General features: G+C 56.0%; 1 protein-coding gene across 1 annotated transcript; it reads right to left on the reverse strand.

Annotated features, from left to right (window-relative positions):
* Positions 1-56: 56 nt before the first annotated feature.
* Positions 57-11,970, reverse strand: LOC123256721 (myosin-9). The gene is made up of 18 exons (XM_044685290.1): positions 11,763-11,970; positions 11,379-11,516; positions 10,372-10,495; positions 9,847-10,018; positions 8,964-9,176; positions 8,532-8,676; positions 7,721-7,927; positions 5,110-5,214; positions 4,600-4,752; positions 3,657-3,905; positions 3,346-3,558; positions 2,463-2,675; positions 1,976-2,137; positions 1,747-1,875; positions 969-1,057; positions 756-879; positions 326-534; positions 57-231 (listed from the first exon to the last, which is right to left on the reverse strand). Exons 1-18 carry the CDS (start codon positions 11,964-11,966, stop codon positions 57-59), a joined length of 3,024 nt encoding a protein of 1,007 aa, XP_044541225.1. The 5' UTR covers positions 11,967-11,970.
* Between the last annotated feature and the right edge of the window lie 161 nt (positions 11,971-12,131).

A 12,131-nucleotide genomic window follows, 5' to 3' on the forward strand; every position in this document is an offset into this window, starting at 1 on the left:
GCGGGGGGCTGGGGAGCCGGGGGGAGGGGCCTGGGAGCTTGGGGGGGCCAGGGGGCTCAGGGATGGGGGGGGCCTGGGAAGCTCAGGGGTGCCGAGGAGCTCGGGGGGGCCGGGGCACCCACCTGGTCCTTGTACTGCTCCGCGTTGCGCCGCTCGTCGTCCACTTGCAGGATCACGTCCTTGAGCTTCTTCTCGGCGCGCCGCACCTGCTTGCAGGCCGCCTGGCGCTCCCTGTCACCGGGAAAGGAGGCGGTGAGCAGGGGCCCAGGCCCGGGGGCAGCCCCCAGACCCCCGCCCCCGGCCGGAGGGCGGCCCGTGCCCGTACTTGGTCTCGTTGTCCAGCTGCTCCTCCAGCTGGGCGATCTTGGCCTCCAGGGCGGTGATGGACGCCTTGTACTTGGACTTGACGGTGCCCTCCATCTCCTGCAGCTTCACCTTGAGCTCCTTGTTCTGGCGCTCCAGCTGCTGGCGCGCGTTCTCGTTCTTCTGGCCGTGGCTCCGCTCCATGTTCAGGTCCGTATTGATCTGGTCGATCTGAGGGAGGGGAGGCCGTCACCCTGGAGCGGCGAGGAGGCCATCCAAGCTGCCCTCCGCTTCCTGCCTCTTGTGGTGAGGGGCAGACGCCAGAAGTGCCCCCGAGAAGGGCGGCTGACCCTGGGAACAGACACCAGGGCAGCCCCGGAAGACCCCTTCTCCCCTTCCCCCAAGGCCTAGAGTGTCCCGAGCAGGGAGCCAGGTCACAGCTGGGCACACACCTGGAGGTTGGCTTTCTTGAGCCGGTCATTGATCAGCTCGGTGTTGCCCTGTTCCTCCTCCAGTTCCTCCTCCAGCTGGGCAATGCGGGCCTCCAGGCGGCGCTTCTCCTCCAAGGCCAGGGCTCTAAGGGGCAGAGGCACCAGGCTGTGTCCCAGGCCTGCGAGAGCGCAGCCCCTGCCTGCCGTCCGAGCCGGCCCACCCTCCGCACTCACCCTTTGCCGCTGCTGTTGGCGATCTCGTCAGCCAGCTCGTCCCTCTCCTGCTGGGCCTGCCGCTTGGCACGCTCTGCAGCTGCCAGTTCCTGAAACGGGGCAGGCCCAGGGCCTTAGGCATGCCCTGGCCCATCTTCCACACAGCCCCAGGCCTGCCTCTCCCCGAAGGCCTCGGGACCACCCCCTACAGTGGTCGCCTCCGGTGTGGCCCGCAGCCGGGCTGCCGTTGGGTCGGGCCGGTCAGGAGAGGGCCCAGACCCGACACCCTGGGACGGCCCTGGAAGTGCTGCCTCCATCCGGCTCTGGGAAGCTGGGGCCGAGCAGAACGAGCCCCGGTCCTCACCCGGACAGCTGCCCTTTCAGACCCTTTGGGCAGCTCTCGGGGCACGTTCCCCATCCCTCACCCAAGGCTTCTCCGGCCCCTCCATCCAATCTCACAGAGCACCCTGGGGACCCCCGAAGCAGACTCTAGAGGCCCAGAGGTGGCCTGAGCAGCGCCCGGCAGTGCTGGGCGGGGCATCGAGGAGGCGTATTCTCCAAGTTTGCCGTCAGCTCACACAGGGCGGCGGCCTTGACCCTCCCTGAATGACTTCAGAGGTTTTACTTGCTTTTGTGTTTTGTGGGGAATCTTCCAGACCGGGAAGTGGCTCTGGTCAGCCTCCCTCCCACCACACTGAAAAAGCCCCTTTTCAGCCCGACTACGAGCAATTCCTGACCAGACCTTGGAGGTGGGAGCGCGCCTGAGAGAGACGCCCAGAGGCCCGGGCCACCTTCTCACCTCCTGCAGCTGGATCATCTCTGCCTCCATGGACTTGAGCCTCTTCTCGTTCTCCTTGGACTGGGCCAGGATCTCCTCTCGGGAGGCCCGAGTGTCATCCAGCTCCCGCATGTAGTCCTTCATCTGGGCCTGTGGGTGGGGGCAAGACGGTCCGTGGTTGGCACCCCCAGCCACAGGCTGCCCCAGACCGAAGCCCCCACTACTTCCCAGGCCAGAGGCGGGCTCCCACCTGTAGCTTGCGTAGCTGCTTGATGGCCTCGTCCCGGCTCTTGTTGGCCGAGTCGATGTGAGCCTCCAAATCCTTCAGGTCCATCTCCAGCTTCTTCCTGGCGGCCACGGCCACAGACCGCTGTTTCCGCTCGTCTTCCAACTCAGCCTCCATCTCCCGAACCTTGGTGGGGAGGCACAAAAAGGGAGCTGAGCCTCCCCGACTCCCCAGCTGGCCTACAGGCCAACCCTATGTGTTCCCCAGTCCCCCGGGCCCTCGGGAGGAGATGCTGAGCAGCGGAAGATATCCAAGAATTATGGGGAAGAGGACCCCTCTTCACACTGGGAGGAGCCAGCTGGGCAGGGGCCCCCCAGGAAGGGGGATCGGCGGCACTTCGCTCCTAGGGTATTCCAGGCTGTAGCAAGGCTCTTCCCAGTGACAGGAGAGATGGAGCAGATGCAGGAACCAAACCTGAGGGAGGGAGCTCAAGGCGGGGAAGGAGCCTCACCTGCCGGATCAGCTGCTTCTTTTTCTCCTCACTCTGCTCATCACGGCCCTGGAGGTCCCGTTCAAACTGGGCCTTGAGGGCCTGCAGGTTCACTTCAAGCCGTAGCTTGGCGTCCTCGGTGGCCTGCAGCTCGTCTTCCAGTTCCTCCAGCTGGGTCTTCATCTCTTCCACCTGCTGCTCCAGGGCCCGCTTGGACTTCTCCAGCTCATGGACCTGTGGGCCAAGGACAGGGCTCAGGGCTGGGGTGTCTCACCCACTGCAGAGCCTCGGGAGGGGGCCAAACCAGTCAGAGATGCCCCGGGTGGCAAAGTTCATCTCCAGACTTCGGGGCTCAGACCGACTGCCCCCCACAAGCCTCACCACACTGCCTGCACATGCTCTAGCGCTGGGGGCAGGGGAAAATGGGCAGAACGGCACTAGCCAAGCCAAAGGGGCCAGGACCAGGCCTCTGGGTTCCCAGCTGGTCTTTCTCTAATTCTCTTTTTTAAAGATCACATTTTTCTCTTAAACTGTGGTGCAGACTCCAAACTTTCTTCCTCAGGTCAGTTTTCTTTTCAAATGGTCCAACTTAGCCAAGTGTAAAGGACCCTTGAAGACTTTTTTTTCCCCTGAAAAGCTGCTGCTAAGGCAATGTGCTTTGCACTTAAATCAGAAGGATTCAGACATGAAGTCTGCAAGGATAGCTAATGCCTAACACAGGAAATAACTGACTTCCACCCAAGAAAAGCCTCAAAGGGGTGAATAGCAAGGCATTGGCAGGGTGGGGGGAAGACCTGTGTGTCACCCCAAAGCACACCCCTTCTCCCTCCCCTCTGTGCCGCTGCCCCCTGGACATATGCATGGCAGGGTGGAAAGCACGAGGGCCTCGAGCCCAGGGACTCACACTCTTGCCAACGTCATCCTTGGAGCTCATCAGGTCCTCCATCTCAGTACGGAACTGTTTGTTGAGCCGCTCCAGCTCGGCCTTCTGCTCTATGGCCTCCTCCAAGGCCCGGGCCAGAGACAAGGCTTTGGTCTCCTTCTCCCGCGCCTCGGCCTCGGCTCGGTCCCGCTCCTCGGCATACTTGGCAGAGATGGTCTTCTCCTCTGCCAGAAGCTAAGAGATGACATGCCATCAGCACCCGGCCAGTGCCCTGGGGATGGCCTCCCTTCCCAGCTGGGAGGGCAGGGCAGGGGCAGGGCAGCCTCACCCACCTGGTCAAATTTCTTTTGCTTCTTCTCCAGGTTGGACACAATCTGCCTCTGGTGGTCCAGGTCCACGAGAAGGTCATCCAGCTCCTGCTGCAGCCGCGTCTTGGTCTTCTCCAGCTTGTCATAAGCAGCAGCCTTCTCCTCATACCTCTGGCTCACCCCCTCCAGGTCCTTCTGTAACCTCCTCTTGGCTTCCTCCATGGACTCCAGGCAGCCCACACCATCGTCCATCTTCTTCTTCATGTCAACCACCTGAGGGCAAGGGAGGCACAATCAGCCTAAGCGAGCCCGTGGCCCGGGCTCTGCGGCTGCTCCATCTCACCTGGAGAGCAAGGTCCGGATCACAGCCAGATCACAGGCCCTGACAAGGAGTCACGGTTAGCGACGTCCCCAAACAATTCCCTCCATCCTTGACCACGGAAGGGTGAGCTTTCAGGACCCTCCTGATCTGAGAAGTCGGGGAGAAAGGTTCCAGGGAGGCCGAGTTTCTTACTCATCTAACATGCCTCAATTTTAAACGGAGCTCAGTTTTTGCTAAATGAACATGAAGTTTAGTTCTGAAAGATCAGACCAAGTAACTGAACCCCTTCACTTGAGAGTCAAGGGGCCTGAGGCAGAGGCTTCCCTACTATCAATATTTTCCCTCCTAGCTTCATATCTCGCTGACTGCCAGGAAATGCCAGAGGGCTGGTGCATAAAGGAAAGCCACCCTCTTTGTTGACAGGAAGAAGGCAGCCCCTTTTCTAACTTCAGAAACAAAACCCCAGGCAGGCCCAGAAATAGGCCTGGGTTGAGGATGATGGCTCTCAGGCCCTCCTTGGGGATACACAGTTGCCTCTAAGTTGGTTCCTGGGGGAAAAGAAGCCAACAGGTTCACCCTTGAGGGTGGGGTGGGAGAAAAGAGCAGTGACAGTGCCACCTCCTCCAGCCCTGGCACCCCCCATACCTGGGCGTGGAGGGTAGCAATCTGCTTCTCCAGGTTCCGCTTGGCTTCCTCTTCCTCCTCCAGCTGTTCCCTCAAGGTACCCTTTTCATCCTCGGTCTGCTTCAGTTTGGTGCTCAGGCTTAGCTTCTGCCGAGTCTCCTCCTGCAGCAATTCCTATGGACAAAGAGGGACAGGCCATAGTGGTCCCCTGCTCCCCACCCTGGGCTCAGCCTGCTTTCATTGGGACATCAGCGATGGGGGAAACTCCCTCCATCCAGATAGAGCTGTATCTGCCTGCAGCTCCCAGGAGCCCAGGGCCAGTATAAGGTCAGCCTGAAGCTGAGGCCAATTCTCTGACCATTAAGCCACAATGGCCTCTAGACAAAAAGCCAAAGTGACCTCAAGGACACAGTGCCAGTCCCTGCCCCAAGCCCCACTATAGCAGGAGGAGAACAGGGGAGAAGAAGATGGTCCTTAGGTGAGAAATAAGGACATCTCAGGCAGCTCCGAAGCCCCAGGATGTACACTCACCTGTGTGTCCTGAAGCTGAGACTCCAGAGCGGAGAAGTCCTTGGCCAGCTTGCTGGATTTGCTGTCTGACTGATTTAGGAGGCCTGTGATATTGTCCAGCTCAACCTGGCATACAAGAAGAAGAGGCCCAAAGTAAGAGCCTGGCCTGGGCACTCTGCACCAGCCAGGCCCCTCCATGGACACCAGATAGCCTGATTTAAGGACCATCCCACAGGTGGGCCAAAACAAAGTGGCCATCAAAGGCCTGTTCTCAAGTCACTGTTAAAAGCCTGAGTTTCTAGAATCTGACCAATGATCCTTTTAACATTAAATATGTTTTCACTGCACATTTAAAATCTCTATCAGATTTACTCATGGGAAGAGAGGGGAGAAGAAAGAGAGCGAAAGTCTGAAATCTCTGACCACGCTGGGCCCAAGAATCATCCTGGATACCCCCTTCTCCACCTGTGGTGACTTGTCCAACATCATATAGCCAATGTATGTCACAAGAAGGACCCAGTTCTTCATGGTTCTGAGGTCAGCCTGAGGCCAACCACATCTCAGTGGGCTTCTACTCTGTACCTTGGCACTGGGGACACCTAGTCAACAGTGACACAGCTCCTGCCCTCAGAGGGCAAAAGAATGTACCTTACCCAGCTGTGTAAGTAGAAAGCAAGCACTCCCCATACCCCAAGTTAATGGGGGAGGGGGGGCAGAGGACAGGGTTTGAGAGCACTGGCAAGACTTGGGGAAATAACCAAGATGGTCTCTTCAAGGGCCCTGTGGTAATGGGGGAGAGGCCTGGGGTCACCTGGGCCAATGGGTCATTTCACAGAACAGGGAAACCATTTCATTCTAATGTGTGGGGCGGGAGATGATAGAGAGTACTTAGCCTGGAAAGCTAGGCAGGAGCCAAGACTAGGAAGGGCCTTTGATGCCAAGCAGGGGAATTTATTTTTTAGCTGAGGTGGAAAGGGTAGTCCCCAAAAATTCCTTGAGTGGGAAGCCTTTTGGTCAGAACACCTCAGGAGAATCCTTTTGGCCACAAATGGATGGGGATAGACTGAGATGGGGAAATGAGGCAGGGAGGACCAGTCAGGAGACACCAGGCAACAGTGTGGGCAAGAGGGGATGAGAGCCTGGAATAAGGCGGTAGTGGCCCCAGGAGTGGAGAGAACAGAGTGACCAGAGAAAGAATAATCTGGCAACCGAGAGGATGCGGCAGTGAGGAGGAATGGACTCCAAGATGCCCACATGGCTGTCAAATCTGGGTGTGTGGAAAAGCTGTGGAGTCCTGGGCAAATTCCAGTGAAGGAGGATCATTTAGAGGGAAAGTCAGTTTAGGATACGTGGAGCTTATGGGACAGCAAGGTGAAGAGGTCTAGCAGCAATAGCTGCAGATTTAGGACTGAATCCTGGCAGAAATCAAGTTGGATAAGCCCATGTCCAAGGGAGTTCTGCTGTACAAAAATCAAAGGCATGAAGGCTGAATAGGTTATGGAGAGATAGAGGGACCCCATTGCACAAAGGGCAGGACAGTGCTGGATGGTACAAAAGGATTTCCATGCCACAAAACCCCCAAAAGGCAGGGTGCTTGGCAGGGTCATTGCATGATGGTGACCTTGGCACAGGAGCTGAGACAGGAGATAACATGTCACAAAAGCTTTTTTTCTGGAGACTCGGCCATGAAGCTTGGCTTGAAGGGAGGGGGCACCTGCAGAGGACAACTGAAAACTGTAGCAAACTGCCCTTTGATCCATCCATATCACTGCTGGGTTTATACCCCAAAGAGATCATAAACAGACTTGTACAAAAATATTTATAGCCTCCCTCTTTGTGGTGGCAAAAAACTGGAAAACGAGGGATGTCCTTCAATTGGGGAATGGCTGAACAAATTGTGGTATATGCAGGTGATGGAATACTATTGTGCTCAAAGGAATAATGAACTGGAGGAATTCCACGTGAACTGGAATGACCTCCAGGAATTGATGCAGAGCAAAAGGAGCAGAGCCAGAAGAACATTGTATACAGAGACTGATATACTGTGGTAAAATTGAATGTAATGGACTTCTGTACTAGCAGTAATGCAATGATCCAGGTCAACTATGAGGGACTTATGAGAAAGATGCTATCCCCAACCAGAGAAAGAACTGTGGGAGCAGAAACAGAAGAAAAACTGCCTGATCACATGGGAGGATGGGGATATATAATTAGGGATACTGACTCTTAAACAATCATCCTAGTGCAAATATCAATAATATGGAAATAGGTCTTGATCAATGATGCATGTAAAACCCAGTGGAATTGTGTGTCAGCTATGGGAGGGAGTGGAAGGAAGGGAGGGATAGAACATGAATCCTATAACCTTAATTAATGTTCTTAATTAATGAAATAAAGATCTTAAAACTAATAAATAAAAGAATGAATGAATGAATGAATGAATGAATGAATGAAAAAGAAGACTATAGCAAAGAAGCCACTGACTGGATTAGGAGAGGATGCAAACAGACAGGGAGAAGACAGGCCTAGGCACAGAGCTAGAGCCACTGGGGGTGTCCAGAGCACCCCAGGGTACCAGTTCAGGACACTCCTGCCCACTCTCCCAGCCCCCCAACCCCCATGGCACACCCACCTGTAGCTTGGTGACCTTGTCAGCCAGCTCGGTCCGCACCCTCTCGCCTTCGGTGAGCTTCACCTGCAGCTCCTGCAGCTGGGTTTCCACCTTCTTGCGCTTGTGCTCAGAGTCCCCTTTGCCTTGCAGAAGGGCCTTCACCTCGTTGGAGAGCTCTGCTCGCTCGCTTTCCAGCGCCTGCTTGGCTTTCTCCAGGTTGGCTTTCACCTGGGGAGGGAGGAAAAAATTGACACTAGGGCAGGGGGCCTGTATCATCAACAGAAACCAGACAGGATGGCCGCAGGAGAAGACACCTCACTCAAGGGGGCCTGGCAGACAGTACCAGAAGGGGCTGAGACCTCCCGAGCCCAAACCCCAACACAGCCCAGCATCCCCGTGGGAGAAGTCAGTGGCGGGGCATTGGTGAGTCAGCTCACAGGGCTTCTCACAACAGCTTCTGGCTGAGTCTGGGGCAGATATTCTCTGCAGCTCCTGCTGTTGCCCTCTGGGGCCAAAGGACACATGTGCCTCTTCCACAGGACAGCCTTCAAATCTAGCCACGCCAGGAAGTGAGTGCAGTTTGGTGGCGAGGGAAGCTGGCTTCGTTTAGCAGCTCAGCCTCTTACCAGGAGAGGCTGGCTAAGTGGCATCATCTCCCTGGGTAGCCCAGTGTCCTTAGCCCTAAAGCTAAGGCCCCAGATGGCACGTCTTCAAGGTTTTCCCCAGCCTAGGGGCTGACTCTTCCTCTGAAATCTGCACATGCAGCCGGCCTCCCAGGCACTGCCAGGTTCACATGCAGCCGGCTTCCCAGGCATGGCCAGGGTTTCCATACCCGCTTGGTTTGCTCCAGCTGCTCAGCCAGCTCCTCCACGGCCTGGGAGTGTTTCTGCCTCATCTCCTGAATCTGAGCTTCGTGGGTCTTGGCTTCATCATCAAGAGTCTTCTTCAGAATGTTTACTTCCTGTTCCCGCTTTGACCTGGGCAGAGAAAGGTCAGCTCTTTACTCTGGGCTAAGGCAACCTAGTCTCTTCCTAAGGAAACCCTGCACAAAGGGCTGGGCACCTTCTGTACTATCTCCTCCCCTTGCCCCCCAGTGTGCCCCAGACCACCTTCTCCAGCCCACACACACTCACTGATGAGAGTGACTCAAAGAGCCCTGTGGGGGTTTCCAGAAAGCACTGACTGGCTGGACCCCTAGGAGCTACAGATGTCCTGTCCCCATCCCCTTCCCCTGAGGGCCCCTCAGAAAGGCTGCACTGCCCACCTGAGCTCCTGCTGGGCAGCAGTGGAATCCAGGGTGTCCTCCAGCTCAGTCTTCAGAGCCTCCAGCTCCTCTCCCAGATCCCGTTTCTGTTTCTCAGCCTTGTTCCGTGAAGCCCGCTCGGATTCCAGGTCCTCCTGAAGCTCAGAGATCTGGGATTCCAGCTCCCGGATCTTCTTCAGGGCCATGTTCTTTTGGGCCGCTTCCTCCTCCACTCTGAAAAATACCAGAGTAGCAGCATGTCAGGACAAGGACAGCTTCCTCTGCCACAGAACCAAACCCCTGCTAGAGCCTGGCCACAGAGGTGCAGACCCAAGAGCTTGCATCGCCCTCCAAAGATAGAGCCCCATTCCAGGCCCACAGTTCATCTTTTTCTCACATAAAGGCCTGGCCTTGTTCCATCAGTCCCCTCAGTCTGTGGGATCTCTCTCACACTGTCCCCCTTCCCCTGCTCTTGACCCACTCGCTCATGTCCTGACCCTTGTCCAGGCCCTGCTTAGGTAGTACCCCAGGTCTAGGACACACACTCTACCTCTGTTCCCCCTGAGTCTGACTGTTTGCTTTCTTCCCTCCAATCCCCCTTTTCCCCCTCCTGGTCTCATTCAGGGATGACTTTCTCTGTGAAGCTTCTCTGACCTCCTCCCCACTTCCTCTTGGTCCATTTTCCTCTCTCTTGAAACTGTTCCTTAGGTCCCTGGCTTCCTCCTTTATTCACTCGTAGGGTCTGAGAAAGGAAGACCTGGGCCGGCTCTGAGCATCCCAGGGAGCAAACCCTGCTGCCTTGACTTCCACAGGGAAATTGTGAGGCGATGATTCTCGAGGCCACAGTGCAAGTGGAAAGATGGCAGGCCCTGGAGCTAGGGGAGCACACAGCCTGGGCCCTCACCTGGCCAGGGCGGCCTGGAGCTCCTCTTCTTTCTTGGCCAGCTGCATCTTGAGCTCAGCTATCTGGGCCTGCAGCTCAGCAATCTGGTCATTCAAGTCCGTGGAGTCTCCCTCCAGCTTCCGCCGGGTCTTCTCCAACTCCTGCCGCTGCTTCTCCTCCCTGCGCAGGCGTTCTGAGGGTCAAAAAGAGGAAAGGCAGATGTGCTGTGGCCATCTCTCTAAGAGGAGGTGATGAGCCACAAGGCTCATGGCAATAAGGAGTGCCATCGGCAGCATAGCCTTCTTCAGGACATCAAGCAGGCCGGACCAGGCTTCAGGCCACTTGCTCCAGCTGAATTCTCTCCTCGAGAAGTGGCCCTCTGGCAGAAAATGGCGTCTCTCTCCCTCCTCCCAAACCTCATGAAAGCCAAGTGCAGTGACTCCTATCCTGGGCTTTGCTTATTGGACAGATGATGGGAATGACAAGAATATTTCATATTCATAGCATCCCCCTTCCCGGGCCAGGACCCAGTCTCCACCCTCTTACCTTCCAGATCCGTAATCATGGCCTCATGCTTGTTCTTCAGTTTGGCCAGGCTCTTGGACTTCTCCTCCTCTTCCGTGAGATTGGTGGTGAACTCCGATATTCTGTCCTCCAACAGCTTCTTCTCCTGCGGGGGATAACAATGTGCCCTGAGTGCAGTCCCCTCACTCACACTTCTGCTTTCTCTGGATGCAGTTATCTATGCTTAACCCAAAGTGCCACTGCGACTGCTGTGGGTTCTTCTGCTCTCCCTTTCCCGGTTTTTTTTTTGCTTTTTGGGGGGGGGGGGTTGGGGGGAAGAGGGGTAGGAATGGGACGCCCCAGAGTGCTGAGCCACAAGGTGGGAAGAACGAGCCTATCTATATGGGACCAGCCAATGTTTGCTTATATCTGTGGCTTCACACATCTATGGTAGCTCTTGGAATGTATCCCCAGGGGATACAGTATTTGGTCCAGAAGATTCCAACAAGGCCCAAGAATCCCCTTATTCTAGGTCTCAAGAGAATTCCTGGAAGTAATCTGCCCCAAGAGAGCAAAGACACGGGGAATCAGGATCCAGTGAGTCGACTCTCCCAGGATTGGCGCCCTGGCTTGTTTCTGCAGTGGGGTGCAGCTCCTGACAGCTGGCCCCCAGGGCTCCTGGTTCTGCTCAGGGCAGCTAGCAGAACAGAAAAGCCAATCCCGCTTCTACAAGCAAACCTTTCCCATCTGTGAAACAGCTTTCCTTTCTCTCGTTTCCATCCCTGCCATTCCTACAGTGGAGCGGGGGCTGTCAGCCCTGAGCAAGGTACTTCCTACAGCTAATGGCATCAGGAGGAAGTCTGCTGGCTGCAGAACCACTCTCAGTCCCAACACTAAGCTAGAGCTACTGGGCCAAATCTCCTGAATAATCCTCCCTGGGTGATGGAAGCTGCTCCACCTGTCTCCAGAGATGGCACCGGCTGGGCTGAGCCGGGCCGGGTCTCCTCACGCCCTGGGTCCAGGCTTCAAGTGGCTGCAGGCCTGCTCACCTTGGCGAGTTTGCAGTTCTGGTCCTCCAGGATAATCTGATCCTCCTCAAGCTTCTTCAGCTTGGCTTCTGTGGTTACCTTCTCTAGTTGTAGCTTTTGCCTGGCACTCTCCTCCTCCTCCAGCTGTTCCTCCAGCTCCTGAAAAGGGCACCGAGACAGTGGCAATGGACCATCGCTCACCTGTTCCTCCTCATTTATCCCTTCATTCAAATGGAGGTTCCTCAAGGTCGTACTTATATTCCTAGCATGCAGTAGGCACTTAAATGTATTCTAATGGAAAATGTTTAGTCTTCCCAGGCTTTAACCCTAACACCCCCATTTCTTGGGGGTTTCAGGTGGGCAGGAAGATGCCCTTAAATATACTGGCTCTCTGGGCGCTCTCACCTGGATGTTCTGCTGCATTTTCTTCTTTTCTGTTTGCAGGTGCTGACAGCGCTCCTCCTCTTCCTCCACCCTGGCCTCCAAGTCATGGCAGATCTCCTCGAGCTCCTGCTTCTTGGCAGTCAGGCGGGCCCTCAACTCCTCAGCCTCGGCACACAGCTCCGTCTCGGCCTGTAGCTGCTCCTGCAGCTGCAGCTTCTCTGCCATCAACTACCAAAGACACACCCGAGATCCAGGATCAGCCTACTAGCAGGGGTCATCCTCCAACCTCACACTCCTTGGAAGGGAGCTCACTAGTCTTGCCCCAAACATCTGGGAATAAACTGAGTCATGAATTCTTGCAGCAACACCACCTGCTGAAGAATGTCCCTA

This window comes from Gracilinanus agilis, unplaced genomic scaffold (genome assembly GCF_016433145.1).
Source record: "Gracilinanus agilis isolate LMUSP501 unplaced genomic scaffold, AgileGrace unplaced_scaffold95, whole genome shotgun sequence".
Classification (NCBI taxonomy): Eukaryota; Metazoa; Chordata; class Mammalia; order Didelphimorphia; family Didelphidae; genus Gracilinanus; species Gracilinanus agilis.